Here is a 17,214-nt window from a genome sequence, read left to right on the forward strand (position 1 = left end):
TTACTTCATGGTGGATAGTAATAAAATACAAAAGATGCCGAAATAAATGGTTCCAACTTCCCTTTTGATTAAAATGGGCCATTTTGACTTCCTGAATTAATCTACATTGCATGCACAGTGAAGCATTTTTCAGACACAAGGTCAAGATATATCCAGTTTCAAAATAATGGACATACATGTAACATGTAAGTGTCAGCACACAGTGTCAGCAGCACATTACTTAATTACTTTGTAAACTCTTCATGAATAATACCTTTTTACGCAACTTCTCTAAAAGTGACGATTGACATACAAGAAAAGATTTGGCTGAATGATAATTGAATCACTAACATATTTTATTATTTCTGTTTTATATTTAAGACTATTTACTTGCAGTATTTGTTTATATTTCTTTTCTCTTATTGTTTTTTTGCCACTGTTATGCACTAAAATACCCTTGTACGTGAAAACCTACTTGGCAATAAACCTGATTCAAGTGCAATCCACTGTTAGGAATGATGTATCATGGAAAAACTGACCAACAATCTCATGACTTGACATAGTCAAACAGGATTGTGGTGTTTCTTAGCAACAGTACCTGTGCAAGGGACATGAGTAGGCTGCAGTATATTCAAGGAGGTAACTTTGGTGCATGTTAAAATCTGACACAATGAAAAACACGCAAAGATCTGCCTAACAAGTTTTGTTTTGGTGAGAGTGAATGTCGAAAAGGGTAGAGGATATACTGTATAATGGAAGTTTGTCTTCAAGGGAATCCTTGTAAAAGGGGGCATACAATGCACATCCAGGCAGGATATCCAGAGCCTTGTAAAATTCCAGGCAGTAGTTGTAAAGCTTCCATGTGTTTACTCAACAGCGTGCCTCAACATCTACAGCTCCCATTGGACTACTGACCATGCTCTCAGTTAGGATCCTGAGTTTGACATGTCATTAATGTCACTGAGAAAAGAAATTACAGATAGTCCTCTCTTCCACAGAAGGCATGTCCTCTTGTTTATTCATTATGTCAGAAGTTCTTAATCATGGTCCTCGGGATCCCAAGCTCTGCTGGTTTCCAGTATAGACAATTAGGTTTGGGCTATTTTTCCAGATGTCATGAAAGATGGATGAAATTAACTACAACTTCCTAAGACAGAGCAATGGTTCTCAAACTGTGGGTCAGGAATCTCAACAGGGTCATTGCAAAGTAATTTGAGGGGCTATAAGAGGATTTATGGAATAGGGTAAAAATGTTCGGTACATATTATCATGTATATCTTCTTTCTCTTCTAGCCCTTATATAAAACAGATACAGAATACAACTTAGCCTCTAGGCCTGTGGTAACTCATCAAATCAAACAAATACTGAATAACTGTCTGGCTGAACTCTTACTATAGGTAGCCTCAGGAAAGTAACTACAGTCAAACAAGTGCAAGTGAACTCAAATGATTTCACATGTGAAAGGCTCTAGATCCCACAAGATATGGAAACCTAAATTACACAAAGAGCCAGAGAGAACCCATGTTATTCAGAGTTTAAAAGGTTTCATGTGAAAATATTTCATATGACCCTTAATCTAATTGTACATTACCTGTGTGCGAGGAGTTTTGTTATTCAGCTTCATTCAGCTAGTTTACATTACCACATCCAATGTGAGATCAACAGTCTTCAGTGACAGATTATGGCTTTGTTTAATCCACAGAAAACACAGGAGTTAACCGATACTCCTTTGTAGCATTGAAACAGTTTCAAAAGCAAACGTGTGACAGAAAATGACTTCAGTAGTATTTTTGTGATTCTATGCAAGATACTGCTAAGTACATTCCAATGTGAAGCACCATCTTAAATGTATGTGAACGTCTTTGAAACTGAAATTGAATTAAACAATCTTAATTGCCTACGTAACTGTATAACAAATATTACAGAACAATTTCATACAAATATATGTATCAGGTGCATATAGCACTGTGTGGATCAATGCAAAGTTAATATGTCAGCAACAAAACAAAACATATTTATTTATTTCAAGAGTATTGTTCCAATCAGTTACACTGTATGTCTGCTTCATTACACAAATCTTTAAAAAACGAATACTATACAATCAGGTCTGGTAGAAAATGTCTGCACAGGAAGTATGATTTCCTGTTATAAAACAGAAAAAAAAACTGCAGAATTGATGACAAAAAAACAAAAATTTCCTCTGGGGACATGTGAATCAATGTACTCGCTTGAAGATGAGTGCTGTCACACTGTTGCCAGTCTTGCCTCCGAATTGGAAACTTGGTGTAGGCAACTCCTGTACAAAATCAAATCCTGTGAGGCAACACAGAGAAAATGTGCAGGTTAAGAAATACTACCAGAACATCAACATGTTGTCTTAAAGGAACACGCCAACTTATAGGGACTTTAGCTTATTCACCGTAATCCCCAGAGTTAGATAAGTCCATACATACCCTTCTCATCTCCGTGCGTGTTGTAACTCTGTCTGACGGCACCACCGGTAGCTTAGCCTAACACAATCCTGGAGGTAACAGGTTCCAACTAGCCTACTGCTCCCAATAAGTGACAAAATAATGCCAACATGTTCCTATTTACATGTTGTGATTTCTATAGTCACAGCGTGTATAAATAACAATGTCACATGAGACACAGCCATCTTCTAACTGTACATAAACTGGCAACTATTATTCTCAGAAAGGCGAAGTACTGCTACTTCTGTTACTTGGGCGGAGTGATATGCTTGCAGCACATGAGAAGCCCCGAGCAGAGAGTAGCAATGCAATAAGTCGGGCGTGTTCCTTTAAACACAGATCTTTTCTTGTTGAATATGGCTACAGAGGGTCAAGAACTTTTCATACACCATCTGTGTTGCTTCCTACGGCCTTTTAATGACAACCTCTCAGTGTGATATATGAGCTCTCAAGGCCCTTTGGCCCCCTGCAGGCTCTCCAGAGTGACTACACTGAGAGGAGTGACCGCTGTTGGAAGCTTGCTATAATTCTGACTTTACAATGCTGTTGTTGCCTGCAGCTTAACAACCTGCCAGGTAACTGTCGCAGTTGTAGAACTGTCTGTGTTTTGACTGAGGGTCAGACAACAAAACTCAACATGTTTTCCAATTGTTTTATCCCATTAACAACAACAACAACAACAACAACAAATAGACTAAAGGTGCCATGTGGAATTTTCTTTTAGATAAACTCAAGTTATGTTTACATTCAGTGTTACTCAATTAACAAGATTCACCAGAATCTAACAAAATAAATGATCAGACATAAAATAATTAACTTCTGTGCATCTCCTCACCTTCACTGAATCTGTCTAGCAGCTGCTCTTTTGTCCAGTTACAGGAGGTGACAGCGAAGAATCCTTTGTCCTTTAGAGCATCTTTTAAAACTTGGAGATACAGTTTTTTGCCCTCCTTGGAGTTGTCTGGGTTTAAGCTTATTGCATCGAATGTTCCTTTGTCGATGCAGACATCAAAACCCTTTAGCTCCCCATGGCAGTTAAGGAAATCCATCTCCTAAAAAAACAGAAAAAGTGAGAAGTTAAGGAAAAGTTTGTCTGTTTATCATCCCAACAGCGAATATAAAAACAGGTTTAGTCCAGCTCTTTAGATGTAGAGTGAAGTATATAGTTACCTGCAGAAGATATCTTTCAGCATCAACCAAGATGTAAAGTGTTATACCTCACTGGTTAACTTTCAAACTAAATTCCAACTGCCAACATGACAGCGGTTAATTCTGCGGAGGTTGCTGACCTACCATACGACCAGTGAAAGGAGCCCTTTATCTGGAGAGCATCAGATCTCTGGAGAGAGCTCAATTGCCACATACTCACAAACCATCGTGGACAAAATGTGTGATTTATAACGGATGATCAACAGTGATTCACTATAGACAGAAATGCTATATATGCTAGATATTGTCGCAACTGATCCGAGTTCAATTTGAGTGTGAGCCTGTAATATGAAAAAAGTGGGAAGATGTTGTTGGAATGTATGTAGACTAGGAGTGGGCGATATAGATCGTCTACGATAATATCATCATTGTTGTGTTAACGATGTGCAAATTTGCATTATCGAGTATTTAAATTACTTAGAAAAAAAACACCTCAAAACACACATTGGAACGCTACACATTCACTAATGTCAACAAAGATGGCGGCGCGCAATTGTGCAGCGTCTACTAGCTCTCCTGTTGGTGTATATTTATACAAGTACAGCCACACTGAACTAATCAATATAGGACTACGATACAACACAGCCGTTACGAGAGCAGAGCTGCCAACTTTTCCCCAAACCTTGGAGTGAGATTTGGTGTGGCGAACCCAAATTTTTTCTACGTACAAAGCAAATGTCTTTGGCTCATTCAGCATCATTACTTTCAGGGTTTAAATTGCGATTTGTTACGTGGTGGGGTTCTCCCTAGGGGGGTCCTAATGTTTTTTTTTGAAAATAAACCATTAAATGGCTCTTTCTGGAGAGTTTTGTGCAAAGAAATGGAAAAATCGAGTCTTACATGATATGTGCAAAACTGCAAAATTTGCATTGTTGTAGTCTCAACAGGTATTACGGCATTTAACATTTACATTACTGTTAATCAGTCATCACTTGATGATACACATTGTATTACCTTGTTATGATATAAGAAGTGACCCATACAATGTGCCAAACATACAGTGCCTTGCGAAAGTATTCGGCCCCCTTGAACTTTTCGACCTTTTGCCACATTTCAGGCCTCAAACATAAAGATATAAAACTGTAATTGTTTGTGAAGAATCAACAACAAGTGGGACACAATCATGAAGTGGAACGAAATTTATTGGATATTTCAAACCTTTTAAACAAATAAAAAACTGAAATATTGGCGTGCAAAATTATTCAGCCCCCTTAAGTTAATACTTTGTAGCGCCACCTTTTGCGCGTACTGCGGTAAGTCGCTTTGGGGTATGTCTCTATCAGTTTTGCACATCGGAGACTGACATTTTTGCCCATTCCTCCTTGCAAAACAGCTCGAGCTCAGTGAGGTTGGATGGAGAGCGTTTGTGAACAGCAGTTTTCAGTTCTTTCCACAGATTCTCGATTGGATTCAGGTCTGGACTTTGACTTGGCCATTCTAACACCTGGATATGTTTATTTGTGAACCATTCCATTGTAGATTTTGCTTTATGTTTTGGATCATTGTCTTGTTGGAAGACAAATCTCCGTCCCAGTCTCAGGTCTTTTGCAGACTCCATCAGGTTTTCTTCCAGAATGGTCCTGTATTTGGCTCCATCCATCTTCCCATCAATTTTAACCATCTTCCCTGTCCCTGCTGAAGAAAAGCAGGCCCAAACCATGATGCTGCCACCACCATGTTTGACAGTGGGGATGGTGTGTTCAGGGTGATGAGCTGTGTTGCTTTTACGCCAAACATAACGTTTTGCATTGTTGCCAAAAGTTCGATTTTGGTTTCATCTGACCAGAGCACCTTCTTCCACATGTTTGGTGTGTCTCCCAGGTGGCTTTTGGCAAACCTTAAACGACACTTTTTATGGATATCTTTAAGAAATGGCTTTCTTCTTGCCACTCTTCCATAAAGGCCAGATTTGTGCAGTATACGACTGATTGTTGTCCTATGGACAGAGTCTCCCACCTCAGCTGTAGATCTCTGCAGTTCATCCAGAGTGATCATGGGCCTCTTGGCTGCATCTCTGATCAGTCTTCTCATTGTATGAGCTGAAAGTTTAGAGGGCGCGGCCGGGTCTTCGATACATTTGTAGTGGTCTGATACTCCTTCCATTTCAATATTATCGCTTGCACAGTGCTCCTTGGGATGTTTAAAGCTTGGGAAATCTTTTTGTATCCAAATCCGGCTTTAAACTTCTCCACAACAGTATCTCGGACCTGCCTGGTGTGTTCCTTGTTCTTCATGATGCTCTCTGCGCTTTACACGGACCTCTGACACTATCACAGAGCAGGTGCATTTATACGGAGACTTGATTACACACAGCTGGATTCTATTTATCATCATTAGTCATTTAGGTCAACATTGGATCATTCAGAGATCCTCACTGAACTTCTGGAGAGAGTTTGCTGCACTGAAAGTAAAGGGGCTGAATAATTTTGACCGCCCACTTTTTCAGTTTTTTATTTGTTAAAAAAGTTTGAAATAGCCAATGAATTTCGTTCCACTTCATAATTGGGACCCACTTGTTGTTGATTCTTCACAAAAAATTACAGTTTTATATCTTTATGTTTGAGGCCTGAAATGTGGCAAAAGGTCGAAACGTTCAAGGGGGCCGAATACTTTCGCAAGGCACTGTAATGTGCTACATGAAGAGACAGTGCAGCATATGACAGTAGCAACAGCTGAGAAGATTTGGGTCTGTGGTGACCAGGTCCACCTCACACAAACTTCCTTCTCCCATTTTCTCAGTGTAGGGACCAGGGACCCAAAGTTAAATTAACATTGGTCTACCAAAGGGATCTACTAGGACCACTGAAATTCTAAAGAATGAGAACCACTGATTTACATACATTCTAATCCTTTAAAACTAAATAAATAGAAATAACCATTTTTTGGGTACCAGGGGGACTGGTGGCCAAAGACCAAATCTCATTAGACTAGGCAGTGAGGGAAAATCATTCTTCAAACAAGGCCTCTCCCCACCAAAAGGTCCAGCAGAAACTAGACTGAAAAATACCAACAGCAAGACAAAAGACACAGCATGGCTCATTTTGTGCATGTGTTATATCACAGCCTTTCTCAAACTTTTTTTGTGCCAAGGCCCAGTAATGTTTGGCCCTTGTCCTCTGTGCCCCACTTAATGTAATTCTTTTGGAAAAAGAGACAATTTTTTCATTTTATGAAACATTTAATGTATTATTTACAGTTACATTTAGAGATGCACAGAGGTGAACTGGCACAAACATATGGACCAGTCAGAGCTGCATGGCCTGGCAACCAAATGGCATTGGTTTTGTTTCCAGATTTTGTGAGGAGACATCATTTTGAGCATTAAACACTGGCTTTTTATGTACCTATTTCTACCCTTTTCTACATCAATTAATGCTGGAAAGAATTGAAAATATAGAAAAATAAGGCCCTCAGGCATTCTGTATTACTTTCAACTATTCTCTAGTCTAGTAGATCAACTTTTTCTAATTTAACGTCATGTCTGCTGAGTCAACAATTTACTCTTCCCTCCTCTTTTGCGTCTTTTTCTGGGGAAGTAAATCTCTTTAAATGTGCATGTGGCACTTATTCATGTGAATCATACATTAAGTAATTTTAATTAATTTATAAACCCCTGGACTTCAATAGCTCAGATGTGTTACATCAGATTTTTTTACAACTTTGTGCAAATTCAAAATAAACCTCCTCCCATCTGTGTTCTCCGAAATTTGGAGAGTTGTAATATAGTCTGCTGTGCAAGTTATTGCTCTGCTGATATGGTAGTATCTCATTCAGACCGTCTGACAGACACAGAGGCCCATTTGGGTCTCTGGTCTCTGACAAAGTTTAGAGGTGGCTGTACGCTACTCTTTATCGGAGGTAGCCTAGAGCACGGATGCAACGCGTCACTGCCCACAGCAGAGCGAGTCCACTAAAATTAACTGAAGGTGCTGCACTTACCAGCCGCACTGCTCAGCGAGTGGACACAAAGCGACGGACGGGTCTGTAATACGGTACTCAAATACCTGAAGCCGGGCTGCGCCTGGGATGGCTCGTGAAGAAATGTTCTCACATTTGCGACATTTCAAAAATTCCACAGACAGGCAGCGCTCCTGAACCCCCTCACCATCTCTGAAAGCATAACTAGTCGATCACGAGCGGCTTGACAGGTAAGGCAAGGCAATTTTATTTATATAGCACATTTCAGCAATGCAAATTTAAAACCATTTAAGATACATAAATAAAAATATAGTTCAGTATAAAAAAATCCAAAAATAAAATGTACAATTCCGTATTAAAAATTGTATACGAAATAAAATACAAGAATAAAATTCACTGTTCGATAAAAGAATTAACGAAAAGCATTATCAAAAAGTAAGGTCTTCAGCCTTGATTTAAAAGAGCTGAGAGTTGGGGCAGACCTGCAGTTTTCTGGTATTTTGTTCCAGATATGCAGAGCATAAATACTAAACGCTGCTTCTCCCTGTTTAGTTCTGACTCTGGGGACCACGAGCAAACCTGTTCCAGACGACCTGAGAAGTCTGGGTGGTTCATAAAGCACTAACAGATCTGAGATATATTTTGGTCCTAAGCCATTTAGGGATTTATAAACCAGCATAAGTATTTTGAAATCAATTCTTTGAGGCACAGGAAGCCAATGTAAAGTCTTTAGAACTGGAGTGATATGATCCACTTTTTTTGTCCTAGTGAGAACTCTTGCTGCAGAATTCTGAATCAGCTGCAACTGTCTAATTAGTTTTTTAGGCAGTCCTGTAAGGACGCCGTTACAGTAGTCAAGTCTACTAAAAATAAAAGCACGGACCAGTTTTTCCAAATTCTGCTGAGAAATAAGTCCTCTTATTCTTGATATATTCTTAAGATGGTAATAGGCTGATTTTATTATTGTCTTAATATGACTGTTAAAATTCAAGTCCGAGTCCATGACAACACCAAGATTTTTTGCTTTGTCTGTTGTTTTTAACAGGGCCATTTGAAGATGTGCATTGACTTTCAGTTTCTCTTCTTTTGCTCCAAAAACAACCACCTCAGTTTTTTCTTCATTTAATTTAAGAAAATTCTGGCACATCCAGTTATTGATTTGTTCAATGCAATTAGTCAGTTTTCTTATTGGACTATAGTCCCCTGGCGTTAAAGTTATATAAAGTTGTGTGTCGTCAGCATAGCTATGGTGATTTATCTTGTTGTTTTCCATAATCTGAGCCAGTGGAAGCATGTAGATGTTGAACAAGAGAGGTCCCAGAATTGAACCTTGGGGAACTCCACGTCATAATTTTACGCTCAGATACATAATCGCCTATAGACACAAAGTAGTCTCTGTTCTTTAGATATGATTCAAACCAGTTAAGAACTGATCCTGAAAGGCCAACACAGTTTTTCAGTCGATCTAGTAGTATGTCATGGTCGACCGTGTCAAATGCCGCACTAAGATCAAGTAACACCAAGACTGAGGCCACTATCTGTGTTAGAGTGTCACTAAACACTTTTACAAGAGCCGTCTCAGTGCTATGGTGTGGTCGGAAACCTGATTGGAAAGCATCAAAACTGTTGTTTACAAATAAAAATAGGGTAAGTTGTCGAAAAAACACTTTTTCAATGATTTTACTTAAAAATGGTAGGTTTGATATTGGCCTATAATTGCTCAGTAGTGATGTATCTAGATAGTTCTTTTTTAAAAGAGGCTTGATGACTGCAGTTTTTAGGGCCTCTGGGAAAGTACCTGTAAAAAGAGATGTGTTTATAATATGTAGGAGATCTGAAGCCAAACAGTTTAAAACATTTTTAAAAAATTTTAAAAAAAATTTTTTTTTTGGTAAAATATTGAGGCAACAGGAGGAGGTTTTTAATTGTTGTATGATGTCCTCCAGGTTATTGTGGTTGATCATATGAAATTGTGTCATAATGGAATTTATATTGCTTGGTCTCTGTGACAACACCGGACCTGTGCTTGATACAGACGCATTAACTGTCTGTCTAATTTTCTCAATTTTATCTGTGAAGAAGGAGGCAAAATAATTACAGGCTTTAACGGATAAAAATTCAGATTTTACTGGTACTGGAGGGTTTGTTAGTCTATTGACTGTAGCAAATAAAGTACGTGAGTTATTATTGTTTCTTGTAATAAAGTCAGTGAAGAAGGACTCCCTTGCATTCCTTAGTTCAAAGTTATAAGTTTGAAGTCTCTCTTTATAGGACTCATAATGGACTTGGAGATTACTTTTTCGCCATCTACGTTCGGCTTTTCGACACTCCCTTTTTTCTGCTCTTACCAATGTGGCATTTCTGTGGCAGTTTTATCCTTAATGGGGGCAATGGCATCAATAATGTTTGTAATTTTACAATTAAAATTATCTACAAGCTCGGTCACTGAGACCCCTGAAAGAGCAGGTGTGGAAGAGAAAATCTGAACAAATGACTCACTGGTGTTCTCAGTGATATACCGTTTTTTGATTACCTTAGTTTGAATCCTTTTTTTTTTTTTTTATATACAGAGAAAATGCCATTAAAGAAAAGACATGAATGGTCAGATAAAGCAACATCAGTCACCTCAACATTGGAAATGTTCAGACCCTTGGAGATAATCAAGTCTAAAGTGTGTCCCTTATTGTGTGTGACCTGTGTCACATGCTGAGTTAGTCCATAGTTCTGAAAAATACAACATAATTCTTTAGTTCCTCTGTCCTGGGGATTATCAACATGAATGTTAATATCGCCAGCAATAATCACACAATCAAAATCAATACAGATCGCAGACAGCAGTTCAGCAAAATCTTCAAAAAAGGCTGCACAGTATTTTGGTGGCCTATAAATATTAAGAAATATAGCTTGAGGAGAAGACCTCAGCTGAAGCAAACTAGCAACATTTCCGTAAGATAATTTCGTACATTTAAATGAATCATTAAACAAAATAGCAACTCCACCACCTTTCTTATTAAGTCTATTCTCAGTCATGAAGTGAAAATTCGGAGGAGCTGACTCAATGAGTACTGTATCACTGTTATTATTGTCCAACCAAGTTTCAGTTAGGAACAAAAAATCAAGGTTGTGCTTACTAATAAAATCATTGATTAAATAGGATTTTCCTGCAAAAGATCTAATGTTTAGTAGGGCAAGTGTCAGTTTGTTAAATGTATTAGCAGTCTCCTTTTCTGTGATAGACTGCGGCTGACAAGGGATGGGTACTAAATTCACTGTCAATTTGTTTGGTCTGTTACTGATTCTGACTGGAATGATGGAGCTAGTTTGTGGAAAGAGGTGGTGTGTGGGAGTGTGCATGTGCACATCCTCCTCAAATGTCGACAGTCAATCATGAGTCTGTATTTTCAGGGCATGCTGCAGATTCCCAAGGAGCATTTGGTTGCCCCAGTCAACCAAATGCCCCATGCAGGTAGATCTATAGATAAACATAAACTCATCTTTCAGGCATTTGACTGACCGTGTTGCGATATTTTCTTCCCACTATGGCCACGCCAAGACCCGCCCTTCAGTAGCATTTACACACTACTATTGGCCAGGCGTCCATGTACAGGTCTTAGCCCCTGACCAATCCCATAACCCTAACCAATCGAGGTGAAATGCCTAACCCCAACCAATCAAGCTGCTTCGTAGGGCGGGTCTTGGCGTGGCCATAGTGGGATTCGTAATTTTGCGACCGGGTTGACACTTTTTTTTTTTTTTGACCGGGTTGACATATGATATATGATATTGATATATGTCAATGGTTGAGACTTCAGCGTGAGAAATCGGGGTTGTGGCGTGTGAAACCAATCAAATGCGTGTGTCTCACGGCCAATGCGTGAGAGTTGGCCTTCCAGGCGGCTCATAACATCCCGGAGGACACAGCCAGACCGGGCGCTCCGGGGATTGTTGTCGGCATCTAGCAGGCCGAGCTAGCTAGCTACCGGCAGGATCAAGACAAGAACTCCGGCAAGACCAGAGGCGGAGGACTGCATTTTTGTGCATAATGGTGTACCAGCTGCAGGATCGTTGCCCAGCACTGCTCACCTGACCTGGAAGCCCTGTCGGTAATATACAGGCCATTTTATTTACCACGAAACAAGACAACTGCTGTCCACATAGCCCCCGCCGTCACGTTAGCACAAGTTTGGCTCACTGCTAACCATAGGGAACAAACTGCAGCGCATTCACCCAGAGGGGATACATATTGTAGCAGGGGACTTTTACAAGGCGTCCTTAAAGTCTGTACTCCCCAGCTTTTTCCAGCATGTAGATTGTGTTACTAGAGGGAAGAACACACTAGACCATGTATATTCTAACATCAAGAACTGCACCTCTCGGTCAACACAAAATAGAAAATAAATCCCGGTCAGAAGGACTATACAGCCAAGTAGAAGGACTATCAAAACCTGGCCCTATCCCAGCTCCAGGACTGCTTCCAATAAAGACATGGTTGTGTGCAATAGGTTACAGAACAGAGCCCTTTGTTTATTATTATGATTTCATCTTGCTTGTATGCTGCACAATTTACATTACAGCAGAGGTGTACAACTGAATGTTGACTCAGAGTTCAATGTTCCTAAACTAGTTCAATTAGTATTTTATGTCTTTGAATTGTTTTTACTTGAATACTTACATTTTAAAGAAAATAAATAAGAACTGTTTTCATTCAACATTGTGCCCATTATTATCATCAGTGATTAAGTAACTCAGACTTTTAAAAACACATTTTTAAAGGATATCGTCTAATTATCGTTATCGTCAAAATAGCCAAAAATAGAGATATTATTGTTGTCGGCATCTAGCAGGCCGAGCTAGCTAGCTACCGGCAGGATCAAGACAAGAACTCCGGCAAGACCAGAGGCGGAGGACTGCATTTTTGTGCATAATGGTGTACCAGCTGCAGGATCGTTGCCCAGCACTGCTCACCTGACCTGGAAGCCCTGTCGGTAAAATACAGGCCATTTTATTTACCACGAAAACAGCACACTGCTGTCCACATAGCCCCCCGACGCTAACGTTAGCACAAGTTTGGCTCACTGCTAACCATAGGGAACAAACTGCAGCGCATTCACCCAGAGGGGATACATATTGTAGCAGGGGACTTTTACAAGGCGTCCTTAAAGTCTGTACTCCCCAGCTTTTTCCAGCATGTAGATTGTGTTACTAGAGGGAAGAACACACTAGACCATGTATATTCTAACATCAAGAACTGCACCTCTCGGTCAACACAAAATAGAAAATAAATCCCGGTCAGAAGGACTATACAGCCAAGTAGAAGGACTATCAAAACCTGGCCCTATCCCAGCTCCAGGACTGCTTCCAATAAAGACATGGTTGTGTGCAATAGGTTACAGAACAGAGCCCTTTGTTTATTATTATGATTTCATCTTGCTTGTATGCTGCACAATTTACATTACAGCAGAGGTGTACAACTGAATGTTGACTCAGAGTTCAATGTTCCTAAACTAGTTCAATTAGTATTTTATGTCTTTGAATTGTTTTTACTTGAATACTTACATTTTAAAGAAAATAAATAAGAAATGTTTTCATTCAACATTGTGCTCATTATTATCATCAGTGATTAAGTAACTCAGACTTTTAAAAACACATTTTTAAAGGATATCGTCTAATTATCGTTATCGTCAAAATAGCCAAAAATAGAGATATTATTTTTTGTCCATATCGCCCACCCCTAATGAAGACATGTCAAAGCAGCAGTAGGCTGTGACTAATGTAAATGGAGACAGGCCTTGAGAAGGATTTGAGACTAATGACCTTTGAGGTAAGACCTGTCGAAGAAGCTTTTTTATCATGTAGGTGAAACTCCTCACAGTCCCTCAGACTCCATTCAAGGCTTCACACAAACGAGCACATTCACACATATTATTTTGGTCTTCTGCAGTACTATAAAAATATCAACATACTATTTCTCTCTCTCACACACTCATAGAACCACTGTAGCTACCCCGGTCCAGCTGGGGTCAATATTGACTTCTGTAGGCTGTAAGGCTTTCTGTCCAAGCAAAGCACACACCATCAAACGTGTGTGATGCATATAACATATGAAACTGTATAATACACACAGGAGAGGAAGACTTACTCATCACATTCCGTATAGCCCTGCCAGCATTTATACGTTTTTTTGTTAGATGTGTTAAAACCTGCCAATTTATTTGGGTGTTTGAGGTGGTTTAATCTAAATGGTGGGCAAGCTTCCATCACTTTCAGGGCCTTCTTCCTATCCAACTCTCCCACATGGTAAACACAGGAGAGTTTCCTCTAACCTTCCCCGGCCGGCTCACAGTATGCTTAAAGCTATATTGTATCATTGGCATTCAGGAACAGAGATTCAGATTCATTTCGTATCAATGGATCATTTGTGCATGGCATACGATCCACCAGATACACTAAAACATTATGTTGCAGCACTTAAGTGGAGTAAATTCATTTTTTGCAGAAAATGCTGATTCACGCTGTTCCCCTAGCACTATAAATACTCAGTATACCAATCATTAATGGTGTAAATGTCATAATCAGTTTGCTGTAAGGCACTTTAACAACTGTGTACATTAATACAAGTTCAAAGATCTACATCTCAGTCTGGCATAATGTAAACGCTCCAGTGGTACTAGGGCTGGGCGATATGGAGAAAATCAGATATCCCGATATTCTTAACTAAATACCTCGATATCGAGGCGATGTTCTAGGGTTGACAATTGGTGCTTTAACAAAATATCTTCACACTTAGATTTTAGATAATCATCAGTAATGTGGACATAATGTCTAAGTGGGGGAAAAGCAAATAATAGAACAGCTAGAACAGTCTGGTAAGTTCAGAAACGTACATCATTTTACTGTAATGCAGCCTTTAAAACCAGTAAAAGACACCACTTATGTCATATCACGATATCCAAAATCTAAGACGATATCTAGTATATCACGATATCGATATAATATTGATATATTGCCCAGCCCTAAATGGTACCGCCACAGTAAACCCCACAAAGCTTTCAAATTCCAATTAGAAAATGTCTGGTACAAATTAACATTTCCCAACTGTTGCTCACTTTTTATCACAATAATCATGTGAACTTGAACAGACTGTGGTCCCTGTGACCACTAAATGTGTTGTGATATTTGTTTAAGTTAACTGTACAATAATGCTATAGTTTTAATGACAAACATAACTGAACCCACCTTCACAGAGACATCTGTCAAGCCCTCCGTCTGCAGAATAGTTCTGGCCAATTCTACAGACGCTGACGAATAATCTATACCAGTCAGATTCCTGTATCCGTGTTTAGCCTTGACACAAAAGAAAAACACAGCAAATGAAAAGCAAATCTTATCAAATGTGATAGAAATGTCTGAGAAATGTTAAAGTAGGTGGTTAACAAGGTCATCACTGTAAACCTAGCTGTCATTTACAAAATATCCATTTAAGGCTTAGATCACCTAAATCGAATATATTTCCACTCAACCCCTAGTGGTATTTAGTGCAGATAGTATTTGGCAATGTTTTGAGATTGCTGATACTTCTGCCATCATCCAAATAAAATAGCTTTGAAATGTAAATGTAGTGTTTTCATTAACAATATCCTTGTTACCGTGTATAATCCACAGATGTGATTTGTTTTGATTTTGGTGAACTAACCCTTTATGCACTCTTAAATGTCCAATATGTAATATATTTACTGTAATAAATCCCAAAATGACCCCAATGCGCCAATTGCACGGGCTTTTAGGACAGTTAATATAGCCAGCATCTAACGTTAGCTACTCCGCTGTGCTGTGAAGTAATGTCTGGCTATGTGAGACAAGCATCTAGCAACATTGTTGTGGATGCTCCTTCAGCACGCTTTGGAGGACGGTCTGGAAAAGCAAGACTATGGATGCTGCAGTCTCAGCCTGGCAATCTCTGTGAACTTCGAGTCTGGGGAGGAGGGGGCGGAGGAGACGACTCTCTCCAGTATTTTGAATTTGTACTGCAGTAACTATTTTAAACACTGGCTGTCAGTATTATATATTGCACCTTTAAATGAAGTGGCCGTGAAATAAAAATCAAGATGGTGTCGAAAAATATATATTTTTACTCTGTTCACACCAGTTCAACTAAAAAGGCTCCATTTCCAGTGCCAATGTCAAGAATGGCAGCATTTTCTGGGATATTAGCTTTGTCCATCCATCGCAGCACACGGCTCATGCTTTCTTCACCAAACCTTACAAGACAAAAACACAAACTTTAGTAATGACACAGACTACTGTCAGAAACCAATAACACTGCATTAAACAAATCTTTTACTAGGAAGCAATATGTTGGCATGACAAATACTCATATACTGTAATAACACGTGGAAATATTGGAAAATTCTGGCAGTGACCATGCCAACATGTCAATACTCTTTATATGATTACCATATCTCACCAACATCCCCAATGTCTGTGATCTCAAGTTCTTTTTGGTACGCATCTTCCCAACTGCAGAAAAAGACAGTCACTGACAATTAGCTAGCTAGTTAGTCATTGCAAAATATAAACATCAGTAGCCTGACTTAAAGTTTATATAAATTGCTACTATCCCATGTTTTTCTTGCAAGCTCCGGATATATCTTGTAGCGTTAGTTGAAAAGCTAGCTAGCTAGTTGCGGAGCCTGACAAGAATAACCAACGTAAGTTCTAACGAATCACAACACATACTATTCTTTCGTTCCGAGTTTTGAAGGTTCAAAGTCGTTATCTGAACAACTGCCTTCCTCCGGGTCTGAGGTATTTCCACTTTCTACGTCCACGTTTTCTGTGATGACTTCCATGCTGGAGAGAGGAGGCTGGATGCTCTCTTCGCCTACAATTCTTCTTCTTCCTTGAGGTTTATTGGCGTTTGGCAAACAACGGTTTGGTGCATTATCGCCATCTATCGGTATGGAATGCGGATCAGAGTGCAGATCAGAATATATACAATATATACAAAATAAATAACTTAACTCATATTGTCTCATACATATACATTTCTTTAAAATTATGAAATAGTACTCGATAACACTAATTTCTTGAGTTCTTTTGTAGAATATATATTAGATCACGCTGTACATTTTTATCTTCGTGAGATTTTGAATCAGCCTTCTTTCCTTCTCATTATTTCTGATAATATGCTGATATGCTCAATTGTTTCTTCTTGCCCACAGTAATCACAGTAATCCACCTGTAATATGCTTACCTATTTAGTTTAATCCAGTGTGTCCAAATCTAAGTCTTGATATTATGTCTCTTCTCTCCTGCTCCTTCCTGCACACCTCATTTCTCCAACTTTCAAAAATTCAAATTCAATTCAAAATAAATGAGAAATGTATCAAACACAAAATTAGTCCTAATTGCCTTCTTATTTTTAAGGTATCTTATAGTGTTGCTATGTTGACGCAGTTCTTGATAAAAAAAATGTCCAAAGTGTGGTTTAGAGTCCGCCAATTTCTTCTTGTGGATACGGCATTTTCCCAATAATAAAATGAACTGTACAAGAAAAATAACATATTTTTTTCATCTCATTACTTTCAACTTTATCCTGAAATAGAATTGTTTGTCCAGTTTTCCATCTTATAAAAT

General features: G+C 38.9%; 1 protein-coding gene across 3 annotated transcripts; it reads right to left on the bottom strand.

The window, feature by feature from the left end:
- Positions 1-1,652: 1,652 nt before the first annotated feature.
- eef1akmt2 (EEF1A lysine methyltransferase 2) lies at positions 1,653-16,513 on the bottom strand. 3 transcript variants are annotated; one of them, XM_039784625.1, is made up of 6 exons: positions 16,315-16,513; positions 16,033-16,095; positions 15,722-15,836; positions 14,815-14,922; positions 3,287-3,503; positions 1,653-2,293 (listed from the first exon to the last, which is right to left on the bottom strand). In XM_039784625.1, the coding sequence occupies exons 1-6, from the start codon at positions 16,425-16,427 to the stop codon at positions 2,196-2,198; spliced, it is 714 nt and encodes a 237-aa protein (XP_039640559.1). In that variant the 5' UTR covers positions 16,428-16,513; the 3' UTR covers positions 1,653-2,195. The 3 variants fall into 3 exon arrangements, with proteins under 3 accessions (XP_039640559.1, XP_039640561.1, XP_039640560.1); XM_039784627.1 differs by lacking the exon at positions 16,033-16,095 and having other exon boundaries at positions 16,315-16,439; XM_039784626.1 differs by lacking the exon at positions 16,315-16,513 and having other exon boundaries at positions 16,043-16,095.
- Positions 16,514-17,214: the final 701 nt, after the last annotated feature.

Source organism: Perca fluviatilis, chromosome 19 (assembly GCF_010015445.1).
Source record: "Perca fluviatilis chromosome 19, GENO_Pfluv_1.0, whole genome shotgun sequence".
Classification (NCBI taxonomy): domain Eukaryota; kingdom Metazoa; phylum Chordata; class Actinopteri; order Perciformes; family Percidae; genus Perca; species Perca fluviatilis.